This window comes from Anolis carolinensis, chromosome 5, assembly GCF_035594765.1.
Source record: "Anolis carolinensis isolate JA03-04 chromosome 5, rAnoCar3.1.pri, whole genome shotgun sequence".
Classification (NCBI taxonomy): Eukaryota; Metazoa; Chordata; class Lepidosauria; order Squamata; family Dactyloidae; genus Anolis; species Anolis carolinensis.
This window is the reverse complement of record NC_085845.1, coordinates 26,774,791-26,795,341: the sequence shown is the minus strand read 5'-3', so window position 1 is coordinate 26,795,341 and position 20,551 is coordinate 26,774,791. Positions and strand designations below refer to the sequence as shown.

The window sequence follows — 20,551 nt, the reverse complement described above, 5'->3', positions numbered from 1 at the left end:
TGGCCATAATCCTATCCACTCAGAATATCAAAAAACCGAAGCAGCTTTTTTTTCCTGTTGGTGGTAAGGAAATGCGTGTGCGTCTTACAATAGAGGGTATCTTAGAATGGAAGAAACGCGTTCTCGTATTATGATTGAATGGCATGATTTGGAGGAGGGGGGTTGCGATTCGTGCGCGGTCTCCCTCCCTGCGCCAAAAAGCTCTCTATTTGTGTTCCACACCGAGCGGAGAGGTCTCAAACCACCGGGGTCGTCGCTCTCTTTCCTTTCTTCGTCGACTTAAGAGCTCCGGGGTTGTTCGGGGGGCCTTTTGGACCTCCCAAGGCGACCTTCCCTCCCTCTTCCTTTCCCAAAGCCAGCGCTTCTCCTTTCCTTCCCTTTTGGCGGCCGGCTGCAAATGGTTAAGAGCCGAAGAGAAAGGGGAAAGGGAGGGAGGGAGGGGAGAGGAGAGGCGAAGGAAGGCGGGGGCAGTGGGTGGGGAGGGAGGGAGGGAAGGAAGGAAGGAGGGAGGTGAGCGGGGCGCTGATGAAAAGCATCCTTCTCTAACAAGCGAGGACCTTCCCACTTCGTTCTGCGGCTGTGCTGCTGGCGGCGGGGGGAGGGAGGCAGAGAGGGGAGGGGGGCCAAGTCTCCCGTCTCTCTCCTCCCTTCAACAGCCAGACAGACGGCTCCCCCTCCCCTTCCCTCCCCTCCCCCTGCCCTGGCCTTCCGCACGCAACGCAGGCACGCACGGAGAGGCAAGTTAATGGGGAATAAAGAGGCTGGAGTCCGCGGCAAGTGCCTGCTCCTTACAAATGAGCCTCCAAGGCAGCTCGGGCTCGCCTTCCCTCCCAAGGAGGGAGGGAGGAAAAGGAGGGAGGGAGGGGCTGCCCAAGGTGGAAACCAGGGAGGGAGGGAGGGAAGGGAGGGAGGGAAGCGGTGGCCCGTGCGCGCCTCTTGTTCTCGGCGTAATTTGCAGCCAATCATCGGGAGGTGTCCGCATCCCCGCAGCCGCCTCAGCGCCTCCCCGCCTCTCTTTCTCTCTCCCCCTCCTCCTCTTGGTTTCTCCCTTCCCCCCGCCGCCACACAGCGACGCAGGCACGCACCAACAGAGGCGGAGGGGGGGGGGGAATAGGGGGAGGAAAAGGGGGAGGAAAGGGAGAGAGAGACTCCCGCCCTCGATCTCTCACACAGCGACGAGGGAGACGGACGGAGCGCAACGCGCCTGGAGAGGGAGAAAGAGAGGGAGGCAGAGAGACCACCACAGCCAAGCGCTTTCACACATCCCCCCCCGCCTTACACACACAAACACACACACACATCCAACGCCTGCTCTTTCTTTCCTCTCCCGCTTTCCCCCCTCGCAACCCCAAAGCAGCACACACACACAGAGAGACACACACACACACAGAGAGACAGCACTTCCAGGTATTTGCTTAGTGGCTGGGCGCCTTTATTTCTCTCCTACCCACCCACCCTCCTTCTTTAACTCTCTCTTTCCTCCCCCCTCCCTTACACTCCCTCCTTGGCTCCTCACCGCCCTTTACAGTTTGTTTACAAGTCTCAAAGTTGCCATTGAGCCGCTGCCAAAGACACCTCGGGATCCTTACACCTACCAAATATCAATATTTTTCGCATCCTTCTCCCCGTCTCCTTTGTGTCAGGGATTGAAAGAGAGAGAGATGTGCGACTAAATTAAAAGACAGAGCAGGCGACTTTTAAAAGCCAAGCCCCCCCTCTCTTCCCCAACCAAATCCAGAGACTGGTAAGTAAGTAATTGTTATTTTTTTTTTCAAAAATCCCTTTCCTTTTTTTTCTTTCTTCTTCCCCTTTCTTTTCCTTCCTTTCTGCCTCTCTCTCTCTCTCTTGGACCGCTCGGGTTGTTGTGAAGTCGATGAATGCGAGTCTTGGGGAATTAAAAAAAAAAGCGCGGCTGGATTAATTTATTAATTACTCCCCCGCCCCTCCCGCCCCTCCTCCTCCTGAATGGGAAATGTGACCTTTGATCTCGCCTGTCTCCAGGAGAGCAGAAATGCCATATTTCACCCCACACAGCCATGGTGGGGTTCTGAATCGGGGATTTTTAGCTGCTTTTGATTATTTCTATTTTATTGTATTTTTAAATCAATCGCTGTGTCTTAAGGCCCTTCCACACAGCCTTATAACCCAGAATATCAAGGCTCAAAATCCCACAATATCTGCTTTGAACTGGGTTATCTGAGTCCACACTGCCATATATTCCAGTTCAAAGCATTTTATAGGATTTTATTCAGCTGTGTGGAAGGGGCCTCTGACACCTTTTTTGCGCTCGGGAGATGCATTGATTCAACAATAATGACCCGCTTGGTGGACACCATAATTTTCTAGTTTCTGGTAGCAATAATAATTTAAAAATACCTTTTATTTGGAAGGTGGATAGAAAAGCTGCAATGGGAGCAAAAAGAGCTTTTGTGGAAGGGAAAAAGAGCTTTTGTGGAAGGGTAAGGCACTTTTCAGTGCTGCAGAAATGCACACACCAATGCATGTTTGTGTTAGAAGTCTGTTTTTTAAAATTTTTAGTAAAGGATCCATACATTGTGTTGTCAAAGGTTTTCATGGCCAGAATCACTGGGTTGCTGTGAGTTTTCCAAGCTGTATGGCCATGTTCCAGAAGCATTGTCTCCTGATGTTTCGCCTACATTTGTGGCAGGCATCCTCAGAGGTTGTGAGGTCTGATGGAAACTAAGCAAGTGGGTTTTCTATATCTTTGAAATGTCCAAGGGTGGGAGAAAGAACTCTTGTCTGATCAATGCTAATCAAGGTGATCAATTGCAACATTCGCATTTGCCTCCATCAGAGAAGATTTTTTTCTCCCACCTTGGACATTCCATAGATATATAAAACCCCACTTGCCTAGTTTCCAACAAACCTCACAACCACTGAGGATGCCTGCCATAGAAACATCAGGAGAGAATGCTTCTGGAACATGGCCATACAGCCCGAAAAACTCACAGCAACCCAGATCCATACATTTGCGCTATGTGAGTGGATTTGCATGCACTGAATGAGGAAAACTACTCAAATGAAGTCATTGCTGTTGAATGAAGGTGAAAATGTAGTTTGGATTTTGGGGAAAGTCGCCTTATTTTTCTCCTTGCTTTGTGTGCGTGTTGAGTCTCTTTGCCACAGATTTCCCAACAGAGAAGCAACATTTCCAGTTTTTTTTCTCTGATGTGAAATTGCAGAGGTGGCTTCAGACCTAAGGTCTTTGAGAAGTGAAAGATGCCTGCTGCATATTACTATTTTTTGTTAGATTCAATCCCCCAGCATCTGGGTTAGTTTATTCCAGTTTTTCTTCTTGATTTATCTCATTACTTCAGGGCTAAAGTTCTTTTTTCTTCTTCTTTTTTTTGCTTTGTCCTGACTTTTGTAGAGGAGGGTTAGAGAGGCTGGTTGTTTTGTTTTTTTAAGCTGGTAGGTTGGGCTGGAAACACTTCATTAGCCTAATTAGGACTGCAATTAGTATAATTGATAACTATTTTTTCAACTAGGAATGGTGCTTAAAGCCCTAAGGAAGGCCCCTTTGAGGTGTCTCTGGAGGTCTCGGTTTGACTTTTTACCTGCAAGTAAAACAAGGCTTTGCAGAAGGGGACTTTGGATCTGAAAGAAGTAGAATTGCCTTGCTTTGCATCCAGTTTGATTTGTGTTTTGTTTCCTGAAAAAGGGGGAAAGCATGCCATCTTCCAGTGTGTTAAAAAATAAAATAATCTCTGTGTTGTCAAAGGCTTTCATGGCCAGAATCACTGGGTTGCTGTGAGTTTTCCAAGCTGTATGGCCATGTTCCAGAAGCATTCTCTCCTGACATTTTGCCCACATCTATGGCAGGCATCCTCAGAGGTTGTGAGGAATATTGGAAACTAGGCGAGGGTGGTCTATATATCTGTGGATAATCCACCACCGACATCAAAAGAGCTGCAAGGCCAAGAATAAGCCATGAGAGTAAAGACAAAGATCCACCCAGAGGAAAAGTGTTCTTACCATACATCAAGGGAACCACTGACCATATAGGGAAGCTGATGAAGATACAAAACCTACAAACTTTCTACAGACCCACTAAGAAAATCCAACAAATGCAAAGGACAAAGAGGGATCCTCTCACCTCTGCAGGAGTCTACCATACACCCATGCAGCTGTGGACCACCAAATGCAGCATTGCCCAAACATGAATCAAAGAACATGAAAGGCACTTCAGACTAACTCAACCAGAGAAGTCAACCATAGTAGAGCACTTGATGAACCAACCTGGACACAGCATATTATTTGAGAACACGGAAATGCTGGACCACTCTCACAACCACCATGTCTGACTACACAGAAAAGCCATTGAAATCCACAAGCATGTGGACAATTCCAACCAAAAGGAGGAAACCATGAAAATGAACCAACTTTGGCTACCTTTAAAAAAAAAACCTCTAAAATCAGGACAGTAAATAAAGAACAACATCGTGAAAACAGGGAAATTCCAAACAAGAAACCATCAAGAGCTGCTAACACCTCCCAACAAAGGATTTCCCCAAGCAGGAATCAGTCAGGTCTTGAAGCTGCAAGGCCTTTCAGTCCTAATAGGGTGATTAATTGTGACATCCACACTTGTCTCCAAGAGACAAGAGTTCTTTTTCCCACCCTAGACATTCTGCAGTGTCTTGCCTTGTTTCCAATATGCCTCACAATCTCTGAGGATGCCTGCCATAGATGTGGGTGTAACGTCAGGAGAGAATGCTTCTAGAACATGAGCATACAGTCTGGGAAAACTCACAACAACCCAGTCTGATATGTATTTTGTTTTCTGTAAAAGGGGGAAAGCATGCCATATTCCAGTGTGTTACAAACTAAAATAATCTCTCTCCCATGGTATTGTGAGAATGGCCTATGAGAAGGAGGGGTGGGGGTGGGGAAGAGCTAAAATCCATTAACACTAATAAAAGGGGACAGGCAGTTTCATCCCACTTACATTAATGCAGGCTACCATATGCATCTTGCAAATCCTTAAAAGAGCCTTTAATATAATGAATATTAGAGGTTGTGTGTGCATGCATGTGACTATATATGTGCAGACAAGATGCTGGGACGACCTTCATGGCTTGTCTATTTAGCAGCAAAGAAGGGAGATGTTCAACGGGTGAAACTGCCTTCCCCATGCCTTCATGTTACTTGGGGAACTGGGGGAGAAAAGCAAAGAAAAGCAGGCCTTGGGACCCTTTAGGATAATGAAAGTAGGCTAAGATCCAAACTGATGGCCCTCAGATGCAGGGAAATCGCCTTTGCTCTATACCTCCCTATCATTTAATGTTGTTTGTGGGGATTGGGGGAGAAAAGCACCCCCTTCCCAAGAGAAACCTGATCTTGGGGTGCTTTTATGAAAATGTAGGTGGTCTTGGGGTGCTTTTATGAAAGTGTAGGTGGGCTAAGATCTAAACTGATGGCCCCAGATGAAGGGAAATGGCCTTTGCCTCCCTATCATTTAATGTTGTTTGTGGGGGTTGGGGGAGAAAAGCACCCCCTTCCCAAGAGAAACCTGATCTTGGGGTGCTTTTATGAAAATGTAGGTGGTCTTGGGGTGCTTTTATGAAAGTGTAGGTGGGCTAAGATCTAAACTGTTGGCCCCAGATGCAGGGAAATGGCCTTTGCTCTATACCTCCCCATCATTTAATGTTGTTTGTGGGGGTTGGGGGAGAAAAGCACCCTCTTCCCAAGAGAAACTTGGTCTTTGGATGCTTTTAGGTGGGCAAAGATCCAAACTGATGGCCCCAAATGCAGGGAAATTATCTTTGCTCTGTACCACCCAATCTCTTAATGTTATTTGAGAAGGTTATGAGAGAAAAGCACTCCCTTCCCAAGAGAAACCTGGTCTTGGGGTGCTTTTATGAAAGTGTAGGTGGGCTAAGATCTAAACTGATGGCCTCAGATGCAAGGAAATGGCCTTTGCCCTATACCTCCCTATCATTTAATGTTGTTCGTGGTGGTTGGGGGAGAAAAGCACCCTCTTCCCAAGAGAAACTTGGTCTTTGGATGCTTTTAGGTGGGCAAAGATCCAAACTGATGGCCCCAGATGCAGGGAAATTATCTTTGCTCTGTACCACCCAATCTCTTAATGTTATTTGAAAAGGTTATGAGATAAAAGCACTCCCTTCCCAAGAGAACCCTGGTCTTGGGGTGCTTTTATGAAAATGTAGGTGGGCAAAGATCCAAACAAAGATCCCCAGATGCAGGGAAATCGCCTTTGCTCTATATCTCCCTGACATTTAATGTTGTTGGTGGGGGTGGGGTGGAGAATAAGCACCCCTCCCCCCAAAACAGCTGCCCTTGGAATCTGCTAATGAGGATTTGTGTGGACTAAGATCCAGCCTGATGACGCCCAGAAGGACACTGCTGGAGGTGCAAAGGGAGGCTGGTGCTTCTCTGAAGTGGGAAGAGAGGGAGAGACAGACACAGAGAGATGCACTTGATAGCTCTTCCGACTGAGAAGGGCAGGCTCTTAGCGCCTGCTTTGGAGGGTCGCTTCTGCCTGTTTAAAAAACCCTGCCAGGCTCTCTCTCTCTCTCTCTTTCCTTCCTCATTTCCTCCCTCCAGCCCGCCTTCGCTTGCCCTGGCCACCCGTCTTGCCTGCCTCCCGCTTCGGATGCCCTCTGCTTAGAGAGGATGTCGAGAGCTTGGCTCTTCCCCTCCCTCTCCCTCTCCCACACCCGCTCTCTCGCCTTTCTCATTTTTATCCACGCCAGCCCTCATTTGCATGTGTTTAGCACTCCGATTGCCCCTTCTCTCCCTTGGCATTTGTCAGCCCTGCCCTCCCCTCCCTCGTTATTCCCGGCGATTAAAGCGTTTACTGGGGGAGCGGAGGGAGGGAGGGAAGGCGGGAGGAGGGGGAGGGGAGAGAGGGAAAGAGGGAGGGAAAGAGGGAGCCGAGAAGAAGAAGGGGCAGAAGAGGAGGCGGAGGAGGATCCTCGGTGGCGGCGGCCGGATCATGTCTTCATTGATTGTTATGCAAACGAGCTGCTGCTTGGGTGACTGATGAGCATCTCGCTTCGCCTGGTGCGGTGCCCTTTCTATCCCCCCTTATTTCTTGAACCCACAAGAAAACCCAGCAGCCTTGTCTGATCCTTCTCTCCTCCCCTTCTTCCCCTTTTCTTCCACCTTTCCTTCTTGCGTTCCTCCTCTTCACCCTTCCTCCCTGTTTTCTTTTCTCGCTTCTCTCATTCCTTGCCTATTCCTTGTTTTTCTTTCTCTCCTTCCTTCCTACCTCCTTCCTTCTTTGCTCCTTTCTACTTTCAGTCTTCCTTCTCTTCATCCTTCCTCCCAGTCATTTCTTCTTCTTTCATTCCTTCCCTGGGCTTTTTTCCCTCTCTCCTTAGTACCTTCCTTCCTCCTTCTCTTTCTTCCCATTTTTCTTCCTTCCTTGCTTCTTCCTTCTTCCGTTCCTTCTCTTCATCCTCCCTCCCTGTTTCGTTTCTTGCTTCTTTCATTCCTTCCCCGTTCCTTTTTTCCCCTTCTCTCCTTCCTCCTTCTCTTCCCTCCCTTGCCTCTTTCTAATTCCAGTCTTCCTTCTGAGGGGGCATCAGGTTGGATCTTAGGCCCCTTCCACATAGCTGAATAAAATCCCACATCTGCTTTGAACTCGGATATATAGCAGTGTGGACTCGGATATTCCAGCTCAAAGCTAATATTGTGGGTTATTCTGCCTTGATATTCTGGTTTATCTGGCTGTGTGCAAGGGCCCCTAGTCCACACAAATCCTCATTAGCAGGTTCCGAGGCCAACTGTTTTGGGGGAGGGGTGCTTTTCTCCCTTCCACTTTTTCTTCCTTCCTTGCTTCTTTCTACTTTCAGTCTTCCTTCTTTCGTTGGTTCCTTCTCATCCCCCCCACCCCGTTTTCCTTCCCTGATTCTTTTTTCTTTCTCTCCTTTCTCCTTCTCTTTCCTCCTCCTTTTCTTCCTTTCTGCTTTCTACTTCCAGTCTTTCTTTGTCTCCTCTCAGGGTCCTTCCACACAGCCATATAAACCAGAATATCAAGGCAGAATAACCCACAGCACCTACTTTGAACTGAGCTATCTGAGTCCACACTGCCATATAACCCAGTTCAGAGCAGAAAATATGGGATTTTCTGCCTGGATTTTCTGGAATATAGGGCTGTGTGGAAGGGCCCTTAATCTTCCTTCCTTCCCTCTCTGTCCCCTTCATCTGCCTCGGAGCCTTCTTTTTTTCCTTCCTTCCTTGCTCCTTTCTACTTTCAGTCTTCCTTCTTTCGTTTCTTCCTTCCTCCCGGGGCCCTTCAACACAGCTGAATAAAATCCCACATTATAGGCTTTGAACTGGGATATGTGGCAGTGTGGACTCGGATAGTTCAAAGCAGATATTGTGGGAAGTTCTGCCTTGATATTCTGGGTTATATGGCTGTGTGGAAGGGCTCTTAAGGCAGAAAATCCCACAGTATGTGAATGTGGACTCAGATAACCCAATTCAACGCAGATATTGTGGGATATTCTGCCTTGATATTCTGGGATATAGGGCTGTGTGGAAGGGCTCCAAACCTCTTTCCTTTCCTTCCTCTCTGTCTCCTTCCTTGCCTTCATCTGCTGCCGAACCTACCTTTCACCTTCTCTTTCCTTCCTTCCTTGCTCCTTTCTACTTGTAGTCTTCCTTCTTTCGTTTGTTCTTTCCTTCCTTCATCCAAGCAAGCTTGCATGCTTGCTTTCTTTCTCTCTCTTTCTCTCTCTCTTTCCTTCCTTCTCTGCTTTTTCCTTCCTTCCTTCCTTCCTTCCTTCCTTCCTTCCTTCCTTCCTTCCTTCCTTCCTTCCTTCCCTGTCCCCTTCCTTGCCTTCATCTGCTGCTGAACCTCCCTTTCACCTTCTTTCCTCCCTCTTTTCTTCCTTCCTTGCTCCTTTCTACTTTCTTCCTTCTTTCGTTTGTTCTTTCCTTCCTTCCTCCGAGCCTTCTTTCTTCCTTCCCTCCCTCTGTGGGCCCTTCCAGGCAGGCACTATATCCAAGGATCCGATCCCAGGCTTTCTGTTTATCCCAGATTATCTGGAAGAGCAGAAACCCTGGGCGCAGATCCCGGGCTCTAGGAGGGCCTGGCTGGAAGGGCCCGAGCGCCCTTCCTCGCTTCCTCTGCCGCGGAGCCTGCCTGCCTGCCTTCCTCCCTCCGACATGACTTTCTTTCTTTCAGCGCGGAGCGTGGACGAGGAGGAGGAGGATGCTTCCGGAGGATCCCTGGGCGTCTGGAGCGATGAGTTCCCCGCGAGAGGATTAACGGGCGGCGCGGCCCCGCGCCCGCTCCCTCCCCTTCTCTCCCCGCCGCCCCTGGGCGCCCCCCCGCGGCCCCCGTGGCCCTCCTCGGGGCCCTGCCCTTCCCCTTCCTCCCCCCTTCCTCCTCCTCCTCCTCCTCCTCGGCCCCCTTCCCCGCCATGAACAGCAACGTCTGCGTGGAGCCGGGCCCCAACCCGGAGGCGCCGGGAGGGCTGCCCAAGGAGAGCCACCTGCCCGAGGCGGCGCTCAACAGCCTGGCGGATTACAACTCGGAGATGGAGCGCTACCGCTCCTTCGCCACCTCCTTCTACAAGGCCAACGGAGGCGCCTTTCCCGCGGCGGCCGCGGCGGCCAAGATCGCCCGCATCACCACCCCCATCTTCCCCTCGGCCGCCGTCTCCGCCGCCGCCGCCGCCCGCATCGGGATGTCGCCCTGGAACTGCGACTCCGCCACCGCCGCCGTCGCCAACGCCATGCTGTGGGGCAGCAGCGGGGCCGGGGGAGGCGGCGCGGGCGTCGGGGGGCCCAACCCTGCCTCGGTCGCCGCCGGAGGAGCCGGAGGAGCGGGCGGGAACGGAGGAGGCGGCGGCGGCGGCGCGGGGCTCGTAGCTAGAAAGGCCGCCGCCGTGGCTGGAGCCTCCGCCGCCGCGCCGGGATCCTCGTTACACGCCAACCGGAGCAGCCTGCACCACCGGAGCGACTCCCAGCGGCTCGGGAAGCCCCCCGAGCAGCAGCAGCAGCAACCGCAGCCTCCTCCTCCTCCGCCGCCGCTGCAGATGGCCAACAACAACTTCCTCTCGTCGCTGGGCCCCGAGCATTGCAGGCCGCTGTCCGGCGAGTGCATGAACAAGCTCAAGTGCGGCGCCTCCGAGGCCGAGATTATGAACCTGCCGGAGCGTGTGGGCGCCTTCCCGGCCATCCCGGCGCTCGGCGGGCTTTCCTTGCCGCCGGGAGTCATCGTCATGACGGCGCTCCACTCGCCCGCCGCCGCCTCCGCCGCCGTCACAGACAGCGCCTTCCAGATCGCCAACCTGGCGGACTGCCCGCAGAGCCACGCCGCCGCCTCCTCCTCCTCGGCCTCTTCGTCCGCCTTGGGAGCCGCCTCCGCCTCCGCCGCCGCCGTGGTTGCCGGGGGAGGAGGCGGAGGAGGAGGGGGCGGCGGCGGCTCGGGGGGCGGCGCAGGGTCCGGCAACCCGGCCAAGAAGAAGCGGAAGCGGTGCGGCGTGTGCGTGCCTTGCAAGCGGCTCATCAACTGCGGCGTCTGCAGCAGCTGCAGGAACCGCAAAACGGGACACCAGATCTGCAAGTTTAGGAAGTGCGAGGAGCTCAAGAAAAAACCTGGCACGTCGCTCGAGGTCAGAGGCGATGATTTCTTTCTCCCCAGCCTCCCGCCGTCCCTCGTGAACCCCCTCCCCCCTCCCCTCCAGTGCTTCTTGTCTAGCTTCAAGATGCAGCACCCCTTCTCGGAAGCCTCCTTCCGATTGTGAGCCTCGCCTCGGTTTGCCGCCTCTCCAGATCGCACACAGGCTGTGGTAGAGATCTAACTATGGCATGGGCAAACTTGGGCCTTCCAGGTGTTTTGGATTTCAACTCCCACCATTCCTCACAGCCTCAGGCCCTTTCCTTTTCCCCCTCAGCCGCTTAAGCGGCTGAGGGGGAAAAGGAAGGGGCCTGAGGCTGTGAGGAATGGTGGGAGTTGAAGTCCAAAGCATCTGGAGGGCCCAAGTTTCCTCCTACCTACAACCCAGAGGTCATGCCGAGAAGAAGGTGGTAAGCTAAGCTCCCCCTTGTAAGAGCTCTCATCATAAGTAGTCATATGGCCGGAATCATAGTCCATGGCCGGAATCACTGGCTTGCTGTGAGTTTTCCAGGCTGTACAGCCATGTTTCAGAAGCATTCTCCCTTGACGTTTCACCCACACCTATGGCAGGCATCCTCAAGAAGTTGTGGGGTGTGTTGGAAACTAGGCGAGTGGAGCCCTCAGTTGTGCTGAGCCACTGAACTTTCTGACCAAAAAGTCCACAGTTTGAATCCAGAGAGCACAGTGAGCTCCTGCTGTTAGCCCCAGCTTCTGCCAACCCAGCAGTTGGAAAACATGCAAAAGTGAGTACATCAATAGGGAAGGTAATGGCCCTCCATGCAGTCATGCTGGCCACGTGATCTTGGAGATGTCTACAAACAGTGCCAGCTCTTCAGCTTAGAAATATAGATGAGCACCAACCCCCAGAGTCAGACACGACTAAACTTAATGTCAGGGGAAAACCTTTACCTACTACCAGGCGAGTGAGGTTGATATATCTGTGGAAGGTCCAGGGTGGGAATAAGAACTCTTCTCTGTTGGAGGCAAGTGTGAGTGCTGCAGTTAATCACCTTAATTAATCAGCCCCTTGTGTCGCAATGGTTCTCAACCTGGGTCCCCAGATGTTTTTGGCCTACAATTCCCAGAAATCCCAGCCAGTTTACCAGTTTAGGATTTCTGGGAGGTGAAGGCCAAAAACATCTGGGGAACCAAGGTTGAGAACCGCTGGGTTAAACCTTTGTGCTGGCAGGACTGCTGACTTGAAGGTTGGGTTGCTGACCTGAAGGTTGGTGGTTCGAATCTGGGGAGAGCATGGATGAGATCCCTTTGTGAGCTCCAGCTCCCCATGCGGAGACATGAGCGAAGCCTTCCACAAGGATAGTAAAAACATCAAACATCCGAGTGTCCCCTGGGCAATGTCCTTGCAGACAGCCAGTTCTCTCACACCAGAAGCAACTTGAAGTTTCTCAAGTTGCTCCTGACATGATAAAAAGTTAGCATTGAAAAGCCTTGCAGCTTCAAGGCCTGCAGGAGTCTACCGTATACCATGCAGCTGAGGACAAGTCTACATAGGGACCACCAAATGCAGCATCACCCAAACAGTAATCAAGGGACATGAAAGGCACTGCAGACTAATACATCCATAGAAGTCAGCCATAGCAGAGCACTTGATCAACCGACCTGGACACAGCATATTATTTGAGAACACAGAAAGGCTGGCCCCACTAACAACTATCATATAAAACTACACAGAGAAGTCATTGAAATCCACAAGTATGTGGACAATTTCAACAGAAATGAGGAAACAATGAAAATGAACAAAAATCTGGCTATCAGTATTTTTAAAAACTTTAAAATCAGGACAATAAATAAAGAATAACACTGAGAAGACAGGGGAATTCCAGACAACTCAGAACAAAGAATTCCCCCAAGCAGGAAGCAGCCAGCCTTTGAAGTTGCAAGGCCATTCAGTGCTAACCAAGGTGGCCAATTGCAACACTCACACTTGCTTTAAACAGATAAGAATTCTTTCTCCCACCCTGGAACTTCTACAGATTTATAAATCTCCCTTGCCTAGTTTCCAACAAACCTCATAACCTCTGAGGATGCCTGCCATAGATGTGGGCAAAACGTCAGGAGAGAATGCTTCTGGAACATGGCCATTCCGCCTGCAAAACTCACAGCAACCCAGTCATATTTTTTATTAATAAATGTTATCCTAGAGAGACTTAGACAGGTTTCTCCAGATTTCCAATTATTTTTTTTCCTTTGGTTGTTTTTTGGTCATTATAAAAGGGAAAGTTCAAGGCGACTTGTTACTTTGGTGATGGCCAGTCTAACCATTTTTTTTCTTCAAAAAAATGAACATTTTAAAGAAACTAGACAAGTTGAGTTCATCACACTATAAATTAACCTAAAGTCTGTACATTTTGTCTATTCCTGTAAAGAGTTCTGTCTGGTGACTTGTAAACTATTTTTTACTAAATGTTGGAACCAATGGTGAAAGGTGAATCTTTGGAAGACTTGGAATATTTCCTAATGAATATGAAGCATCAATTTTAATTTCTGACGTAATTGTGGCCGGCTAGAGGGATTTCCCAGGCACGCATAGACACGCCCCCATTTTTTCCCCATTTTGGTCTGCTGTGTAGATTTTGCTTCATTTGGGTTTTAGGACAGGGAACTTTTTTTAGCTGTCCCTTTCCTTGCTGATTTTTAAAAACTGTCAAAACACATTAATAGTTAGCTCACTTTTAGGGTGACTGACTTTTTAGGGGTGACTGGTGGTAATCTGATGTGTGGAAACAACTGGTGATAGAGGTAAAGTTACTGATGAAGTATGCCAAAAACATGACACTTTTGGCAACACATCCTTACCAAAAAATAATAATAGCCTTTTGTGGTCTGTTTTTATTATTGGGTAAAGTACATCTATGATTGAAGTTATTATGTGTGATTGAAATGTATATACATTTATTTTTGAAAGGCCTGTGCTCAGAACTGACAATGTATTGAGTGTTGCAGAGCTGTAAAGGCAGGTGTTCAAGTTTGATAGACATGGAAACGACAGAGAAGAGGGGATATTGTGGAAATTTCAGTTCATGTATTTAGTCTTGCAGACAGCAAGGAAGAAAAATGTGTAAATGACTAATAGTATTATTTTTAGATGGAGGAAAACAAGAGGAAAGACTTGTAATCATATTTAAACCCCTGTCATTATTAAAATTATAGTGTTGCTGGTTAGATGAACATATCATCTGAGACTCTGTTTGGTGGGAGAGAGCTTATTTGGAGAGAACGGTACTGTCTGAGAGACGTAAAGTCACCAAAATTAACAACACAGTGAGATTTGTGCTGTCTGCCTGCAATTGTGACCAATAGGCATTTTGTATATTGATTTTTTAGGTATTAATGTTGTCACTAAGTTTTAAGTTTTCCATTAAAAACAAACTTGGGTGATCATTAATTTTCTTTTGCCCTTAGCAGACTGAACTGTGCTTTCAGAAACTTTTCATAACACATTCTTTCTCTATTTCCCATAGCTGCTTATTGTGCATATATGATAATTGAATATCACACCAATGCAACAACCTCTGTGGATTATATTCAAGATGGTAGAAATCAGTTGTATATAGATTTGCCTGTTATTTTGGGTTGCAAATGCACTCCTGTTTATTTCCTAGAACATTTCAAAGAATGTATATTGTGATTTTTACAATAAACAGTAATGCTGGATTTGAACACTAAACCATAGCTAACAAAATATTTTTTTCCTGTTCCTGTTGACTTTAATGGTAACCTGTTGTGCAGTTTTGTCATACTTTCTCATGGACACCATCCTCCCAATCATCTAGTTTAGCTTTGACTGAGATAAGGCTTCACTACTGAACATGTGTATTTGGGAGTACGACTCACCGAAGATAGTGGGATATAGCTCAGTATAAACATGAATAGAAGCATCAAAGTGAATCCTCATTCAGCCCAAGAGAACCACTTAGTATTCATTTGCTTAAGTCTCATTACTTTAAATCTGAGGTGGGCAATTTGCAGCCCTCCAGATGGTTTGGGATTACATTTCCCTTCAATCGCTCCATTGGCTATGATGGTTAGGACTCATGGGAGCCTCAGTCCAATGGCATCTGGAGTGCTCTAAGTTTTCCACTCCTGTTTTAAATGGAGGTCCATTGTAACCCTACACATGTTGGGATATTCCACTATGTTTAGTGGGGCATATTCCCAAGTAAGTGTGCAGAGAACAGCAGCTTTAGCCATGAACTAAGTGAATGTCTTGACAGATGCATGTTTCCAAACCCACATGCTGGGGATGGGAAGTATGGGAAGTGTGTGTATATGTGTGTTTACAGGAGCCTGAAGACACCCCTTCCCCTTTACTGGTTGAGAAATATATATCTGGTTTGTGTCAGTAACAAGATGTAACATTTGGGGATGGAAGGGTTAAGCACCCCCTCCTGCCTTCTGTTTCTGCTATGCCCTTTGCACCTCTGTGTATTATAAAGGAAACATGGGCTTGAGGCCCATGGGCTTTAGGCTCCAAACATCTACTACCTTTATTGGTCCTAACTACCATTCCTGAATTGAGGCCAAGATCCACTCCCATACAGTTTGCAATCTTTTAAAAAATACCTTGTATCCCCTTCCTTCTTAAACCCTATGCAGCACCATTCTAAGTAAGTTCTCATAAATACACCCCACAAAATAATATTGGGTTTGCTTCCATGTGGCTCTGTTTAAAACTGTAGCTGTTAATTGTGATTACAAATTAGCTTCCGGGAATGATGAATACAGTTTCTGCTCAGTCAGTGGGTGGGAGGGAACTGATGGCAGTAAGATCAGGGAAAACTGATTTGTAAATAAAGAGTTGGCAAAAATCTCTTGCCTGGCATAGGAGCCCTGAACTTTTAAACACCAGGTAAACATAATATGGGAGATCACCACATTTTGCTCTTGAAAAATGGCTAGTGAAATGCATGTCTTGGCAGTACTTTTAAAACTTTTTCTCCCAAAAACCTACTTGCTCCCTGTGTTATACCAAAACATTTTTTTCTAAAGAATCAGCTTCTTCTTAATGTCTCTGCAGATTGTAAGTAGTTTTAATGTTTTCGCCATGTGGTTTATATCCTTATAGCTAATTACTTGACTGTCAGAATGAAAGTCAAATTGTACAATTTTCTATTTGTTATAGACCCACTCCCTGTGCTTGGTATCTTCCACTCATCCATCACCTCCATTTAAAAAAATTGTAATTGAATAATAAAGGACAACTGCACATATGCAGCAGACAACTGGCAGGAAGCGTGTTAGAGACTGACAGGGCCCACAGAAGTGAAACAAAGTTTCCACTATAGCTGGACTTGAAAAAGATTCATTACCCTACTGAACTGTCTTTTCTGGCAGAGGTTGACTTCCAGTCTCTTTCAACCAGCATTTTGGCCAGCAATTATTCATTCAAGCCCCAAAAACAATAAAAACAATAAGGTTTTCTACTTCTGTTCTGTCTTTTGAGACTTTGTAGATGGCAATTTCTAACTAGGTATATATCACATATTTTCTAGAAAATATGGAGATTCTTGGAAGTTCTAGCTAAGTCACAACATATATCACATATTATCTAGAAAATATAGAAATTCTTGGAAAGTAAGTTACATCCAAAGTTGTGCTCCAGTTCCAAGAATCCTCCACCAGCATAGCCCCTGACCTCATGGTCTAGGATTTCTGGGACTTGTATTTCAAAAATGGATCTTTCTATAGCTCTCACATTCAAGGTGTATTACAGGATCAGTATTCCTTATCCAGAATTCTAAGGTTCAACATACTCCAAAAACTGACAACATGGTTGGCTGGGATCATCGTCTCCTGATGGTTCACGGTACATCACTAGTTCTGAACCTGTGGGTCCCCAGATGTTTTGGCCTTCAACTCCCAGAAATCCTAACAGCTGGTAAACTACATAAGCAATTGAAAACCACTGCTGTACATAAACTTGTTTTGTGCCCATAATTATTAACTATATTGTATAAAATTATCTCCAGGCTATGTGTATAATGTGTAGATGGAACATCAATGAATTTCATATTTAGATTTCGGTCTCATCTCCAAAATATTTCATTATGTACATGTATACAAATACATGTATTCCAGAACACCACCCCTCAAAAAATATCCAATATCCAAAACACATCTGGTCCCAAGCATTTTGGATAAGGAATACTCAAACTGTGCTACTATTCTCCCCCTCCCCCTCTTTCTTTGGCATAATAAGTTGGGTGTGTGTGTGCTTTGATTATGCTTTTCCTGCATGGAGGGGGTTGGCATCGATGGCCTGTGTGGTCTCTTCTGACTCTGTGATTCTGTGGAACAAAATAAAGGTAACACAACAGCTTCATGTCAGAGACAGTGATATGTAACCCATGGCTTCAGTGCATCAGCACAATCATGTGGCAGGAATTACTTACTATTTACTTCACTGAGCAGTAGCTATTTTGCTCATAATATCAAATGGGGTACCCTTGGCTCTTACAGAGCTTCATCAAATTTAGGGATGATGCTTAAGTTAGCTTCACATTTACATTTTATGTGCATGAGTTGCAAGCCCTGGCAGATTGGTCAACTTTCTCTTTTTCCTTCAGCTTGTTTTAAACTTTACAGATATGTGTACTACATTTATAGCCATTTTTATTTTATTTTTGGCTAACTCTTCAATTCACACATATAAATTGTTTGTGGTAGGTAGAGAAAAACAAAGCATCTCCCTTTCTGTTTATAACAATTATGAAATTTTGGTCACTTCAAACCACCTTTATATCTCTGAAAGAAGCACTACCACTTAACATTATTTTTTTATAAAGAAGTTATTATATGAATCTAACCTAAAGAGCAGCTTAGTGATTCAGTGTTTTTTTTTTAAAAAAAGTGATAGCATATTATAATAATATGAAAATTCAGTGCATGCAATTAAGAGTATTGATACATAAGAATTGATGTCACATAGAGCCCTGTGCATTCACACTCATTTGTAGTATTCATTTAGATTTATGGTATGTTTTAAAACATGTAATCTTTATTTTTCCAGGGAGACTACTTATTTGCCTCCCATTAGTGTACTTAAATATTATTCCTACAGTAAATTACAGACTAAGGGGCATGGCTAACATTGCATCTCTCACACATTGACAAAAACAAGGGGTCTGGTTCTAGTTCATTTTAATTGCCATTATTTGACATCTCGTCTAATGTCACTGATTTTGACAACAATAAAACCCACATTTACACTTTTTTTGCCTCCAAAACCAGATCCTATGGAGCACGGTTAGGTAATCTGGACGTGGGCTGTAATATCTCCAAAGAGCTTTCCTTAACAAAAACGGGCTAGATATTCATCACTTTAAGCCTCTGTACTAAACATCATTTCTCTCCCCCTCCATATTAGACATAATTATGGTTATTAAACTTTTCATTACGGCAAAGTGTATTTCAAGTATAATTAGGGCTACTTAGGGGTTTGATTCAAATCACACTCAGAAGTAAAGTCTATGGTAGAAAAAGAAACTCCAGCTGATGGGTCTAACCCTGCTCAATCTATGCCAGGATCCAAGGCATGCCACCTGTCCACAAACCACCATGTCAATTTTCAAGGTTTCCCCAATGAAATCAGTGATAAATTATACATGTTTGTGGTTTTTTTTAAAATCATGTTCAGAACTGTTTTTTATTCGAGTCAGCTAGGTATCTGAATTCACATTGATTGAGAACAAGAGTGTGGCCTACTGACTGAATAGCAGCAGGCATTGGCCCTGAAAATGCAGCATCATATGGCATGCTCACTAGGGAGGACGTGGTCCTGTGGTTGCCAGTATGCTGACTTTCCTCTTTGGTTTTTTCCTAGAAAATATGGGAGGTTGTTAATGTAACACTACGGAGCTCTGTGGATAGGGATCAATTAGGAAGAGCCTCGGAGGATCTGTTCTCCCCCCTTTTTTGCCTTGCTTTAGCTTGCATTCTGTGATGGCAATCAGCTGCATAGGGAGATTATGGGAGGCTAAAATGGAACAGGCAGCTAACATGATTAGGGTAACTAACTGGAAAGTCAGCAGAAAAGATGCTCTGTTTTCTGGGTTCTGCAGCTGTGCAACAGGCAGGGAAATATTCAACAAACACACACACTGATATTTAGTCCAACTTCTGACTTGAAAATGCAGCCATTGGAATGAGGCAATTGTCAGGTTCCTGACCTATAGCAATCAACTCATGATTTGGCTCATATCCAGCATTTTGCAGCCTCTTTCTTTGGGGGAAGGTTTCATAAGGTCAGCATGTGGTAGCATTAATTCTAGGCCTCTAACCTGTTGGAAAGGAGCATAAGTATTCATTAGCATGAGAAAAAGATAATCTGAAATATTCTCAACTTGGCGACTGTTGTAAAGTTAGCTGAATATTTGCAGAACAAAATCACCTATCTGTTGGGCACTTTTATGCTTTAAGTTCAGCATTAGCATTTGAACATTTCACTGTGAGTTGAAAGGGTTTTGTTGTTTAGTAGTGGTAGTCTTCATCAGTATATGAAATATGACTAACTCCTGAATTAATAAGTATACCTTAATATTAAGCAATATTTCAGGTATTATTTTCTGACAATGAAACAGTCCTTATGACAATTAACGTGAATGTTTTCTTTTCTCCTGCTTTTGATAAGAGGTGGATCCATGCTAAACTTTGACTGCTATCCAGATTCAACAGTTTCATTATTTAATGTTTTCTGTGGAGCCATTGGTTTCCATTTCTGATATTGGCTGGTTTTGACTGAGAGAGAAACAAGTGATTTTAAAGACTATTACCAGAATCATTGCATGCCTCCCAGTGGATTGTGATAAGATCAGATCTATAGTCTTTTTGTTGCTTGGCCATTGTCATAGACCCTTTAAAGTCTTCAAAGAACTTTAAAGAGAGCTAAAATCTAATTCTAATACATTTTATTTTCATCAGTTCCTATATTACTTATGTATTTAAATATAACAATGTTTTACACCGCCTTTAAGATGATAGGCCTCACAGAGTAGTTTACAATTCACCAAGTACACTATAATAATGACTAATTTTAAACATAGTTGTTTCTAAGCTAAAGCCTTTCCAAAATCTAAACAATTTCAAATAATACATACTGTGATAACCATAGTCACCAAAAGGATGAAATAAAGAAAAGAAAATAGAAGGCAGCTTCCAAAGTCTGTGCTCAAGAGGCCATACTTGGAAGACCTTCACAGCTACTAGGCCATCACTACGAAGATCCTATTTCTTGGGCTTGATAGAGCTCTCTGGCAAAGCTTTGGGGTGGGGGCTGCGAAGTTCATCTCAATCACAGGCAGGTTCATATGAGGAAAATTGACCCTAAATTATTTGGATCTTTCAACATGAACACCATCACTCTAAATTGCGTCCGGATGTATATTAACAGCCAGTGCAATTGGTACTTACCCATGACATATGATCTGGCTATCTGGCCCAGAACAATATCTTGATGACCATGTTTTGAGATAGCTAAAGTTTTCAAACTAGATGACATAGCACTCTAGATTTACGCATGACATTTAAAAGGAGAGCAATCAAGAATGTCAGTCGCATGCACAGTATACATGGATGGATTGCATAGATGTTGATGTGTGCCAACAGCATAGCCTTCTATTTACCCCAAATAATTATCATTGAAATGCAAAAGGATTCTCTAATGACACAGTTTTATTCCATTGCTTAATTTCGCTTAATGTTAATTGAGTTCTCTGGGAATTATGCCCCTAAAAATGCCAGGTTATTTTCTCCCCTTTCCTGTTTTAAAGGGCAAAATGTACAATCTGTTGTTCAAGTCATCCCAATATATATGCATCTATATACTGTAAGAAAGAAACAACATAAATACAGTAGAGTCTCACTTATCCAACACTCGCTTATCCAACGTTCTGGATTATCCAACGCATTTTTGTA

At 45.8% G+C, this 20,551-nt stretch overlaps 1 protein-coding gene across 7 annotated transcripts in view; it reads left to right on the top strand.

The window, feature by feature from the left end:
- Positions 1-1,129: 1,129 nt before the first annotated feature.
- Positions 1,130-20,551, top strand: part of cxxc4 (CXXC finger protein 4) — an 86,246-nt gene continuing 66,824 nt past the window's right edge. For 5 of the 7 annotated variants that reach the window (XR_010006736.1, XM_062982539.1, XM_062982538.1 and 2 more), the window contains exons 1-2: positions 1,130-1,744; positions 9,179-10,613. Coding sequence is in view for 6 of the 7 variants with exons in the window: in XM_062982539.1 (XP_062838609.1) it covers positions 9,417-10,613 (1,197 nt within the window). In the remaining variant the exon portion in view is untranslated. The other 2 variants (XM_062982536.1, XM_062982537.1) reach the window with 2 other exon arrangements.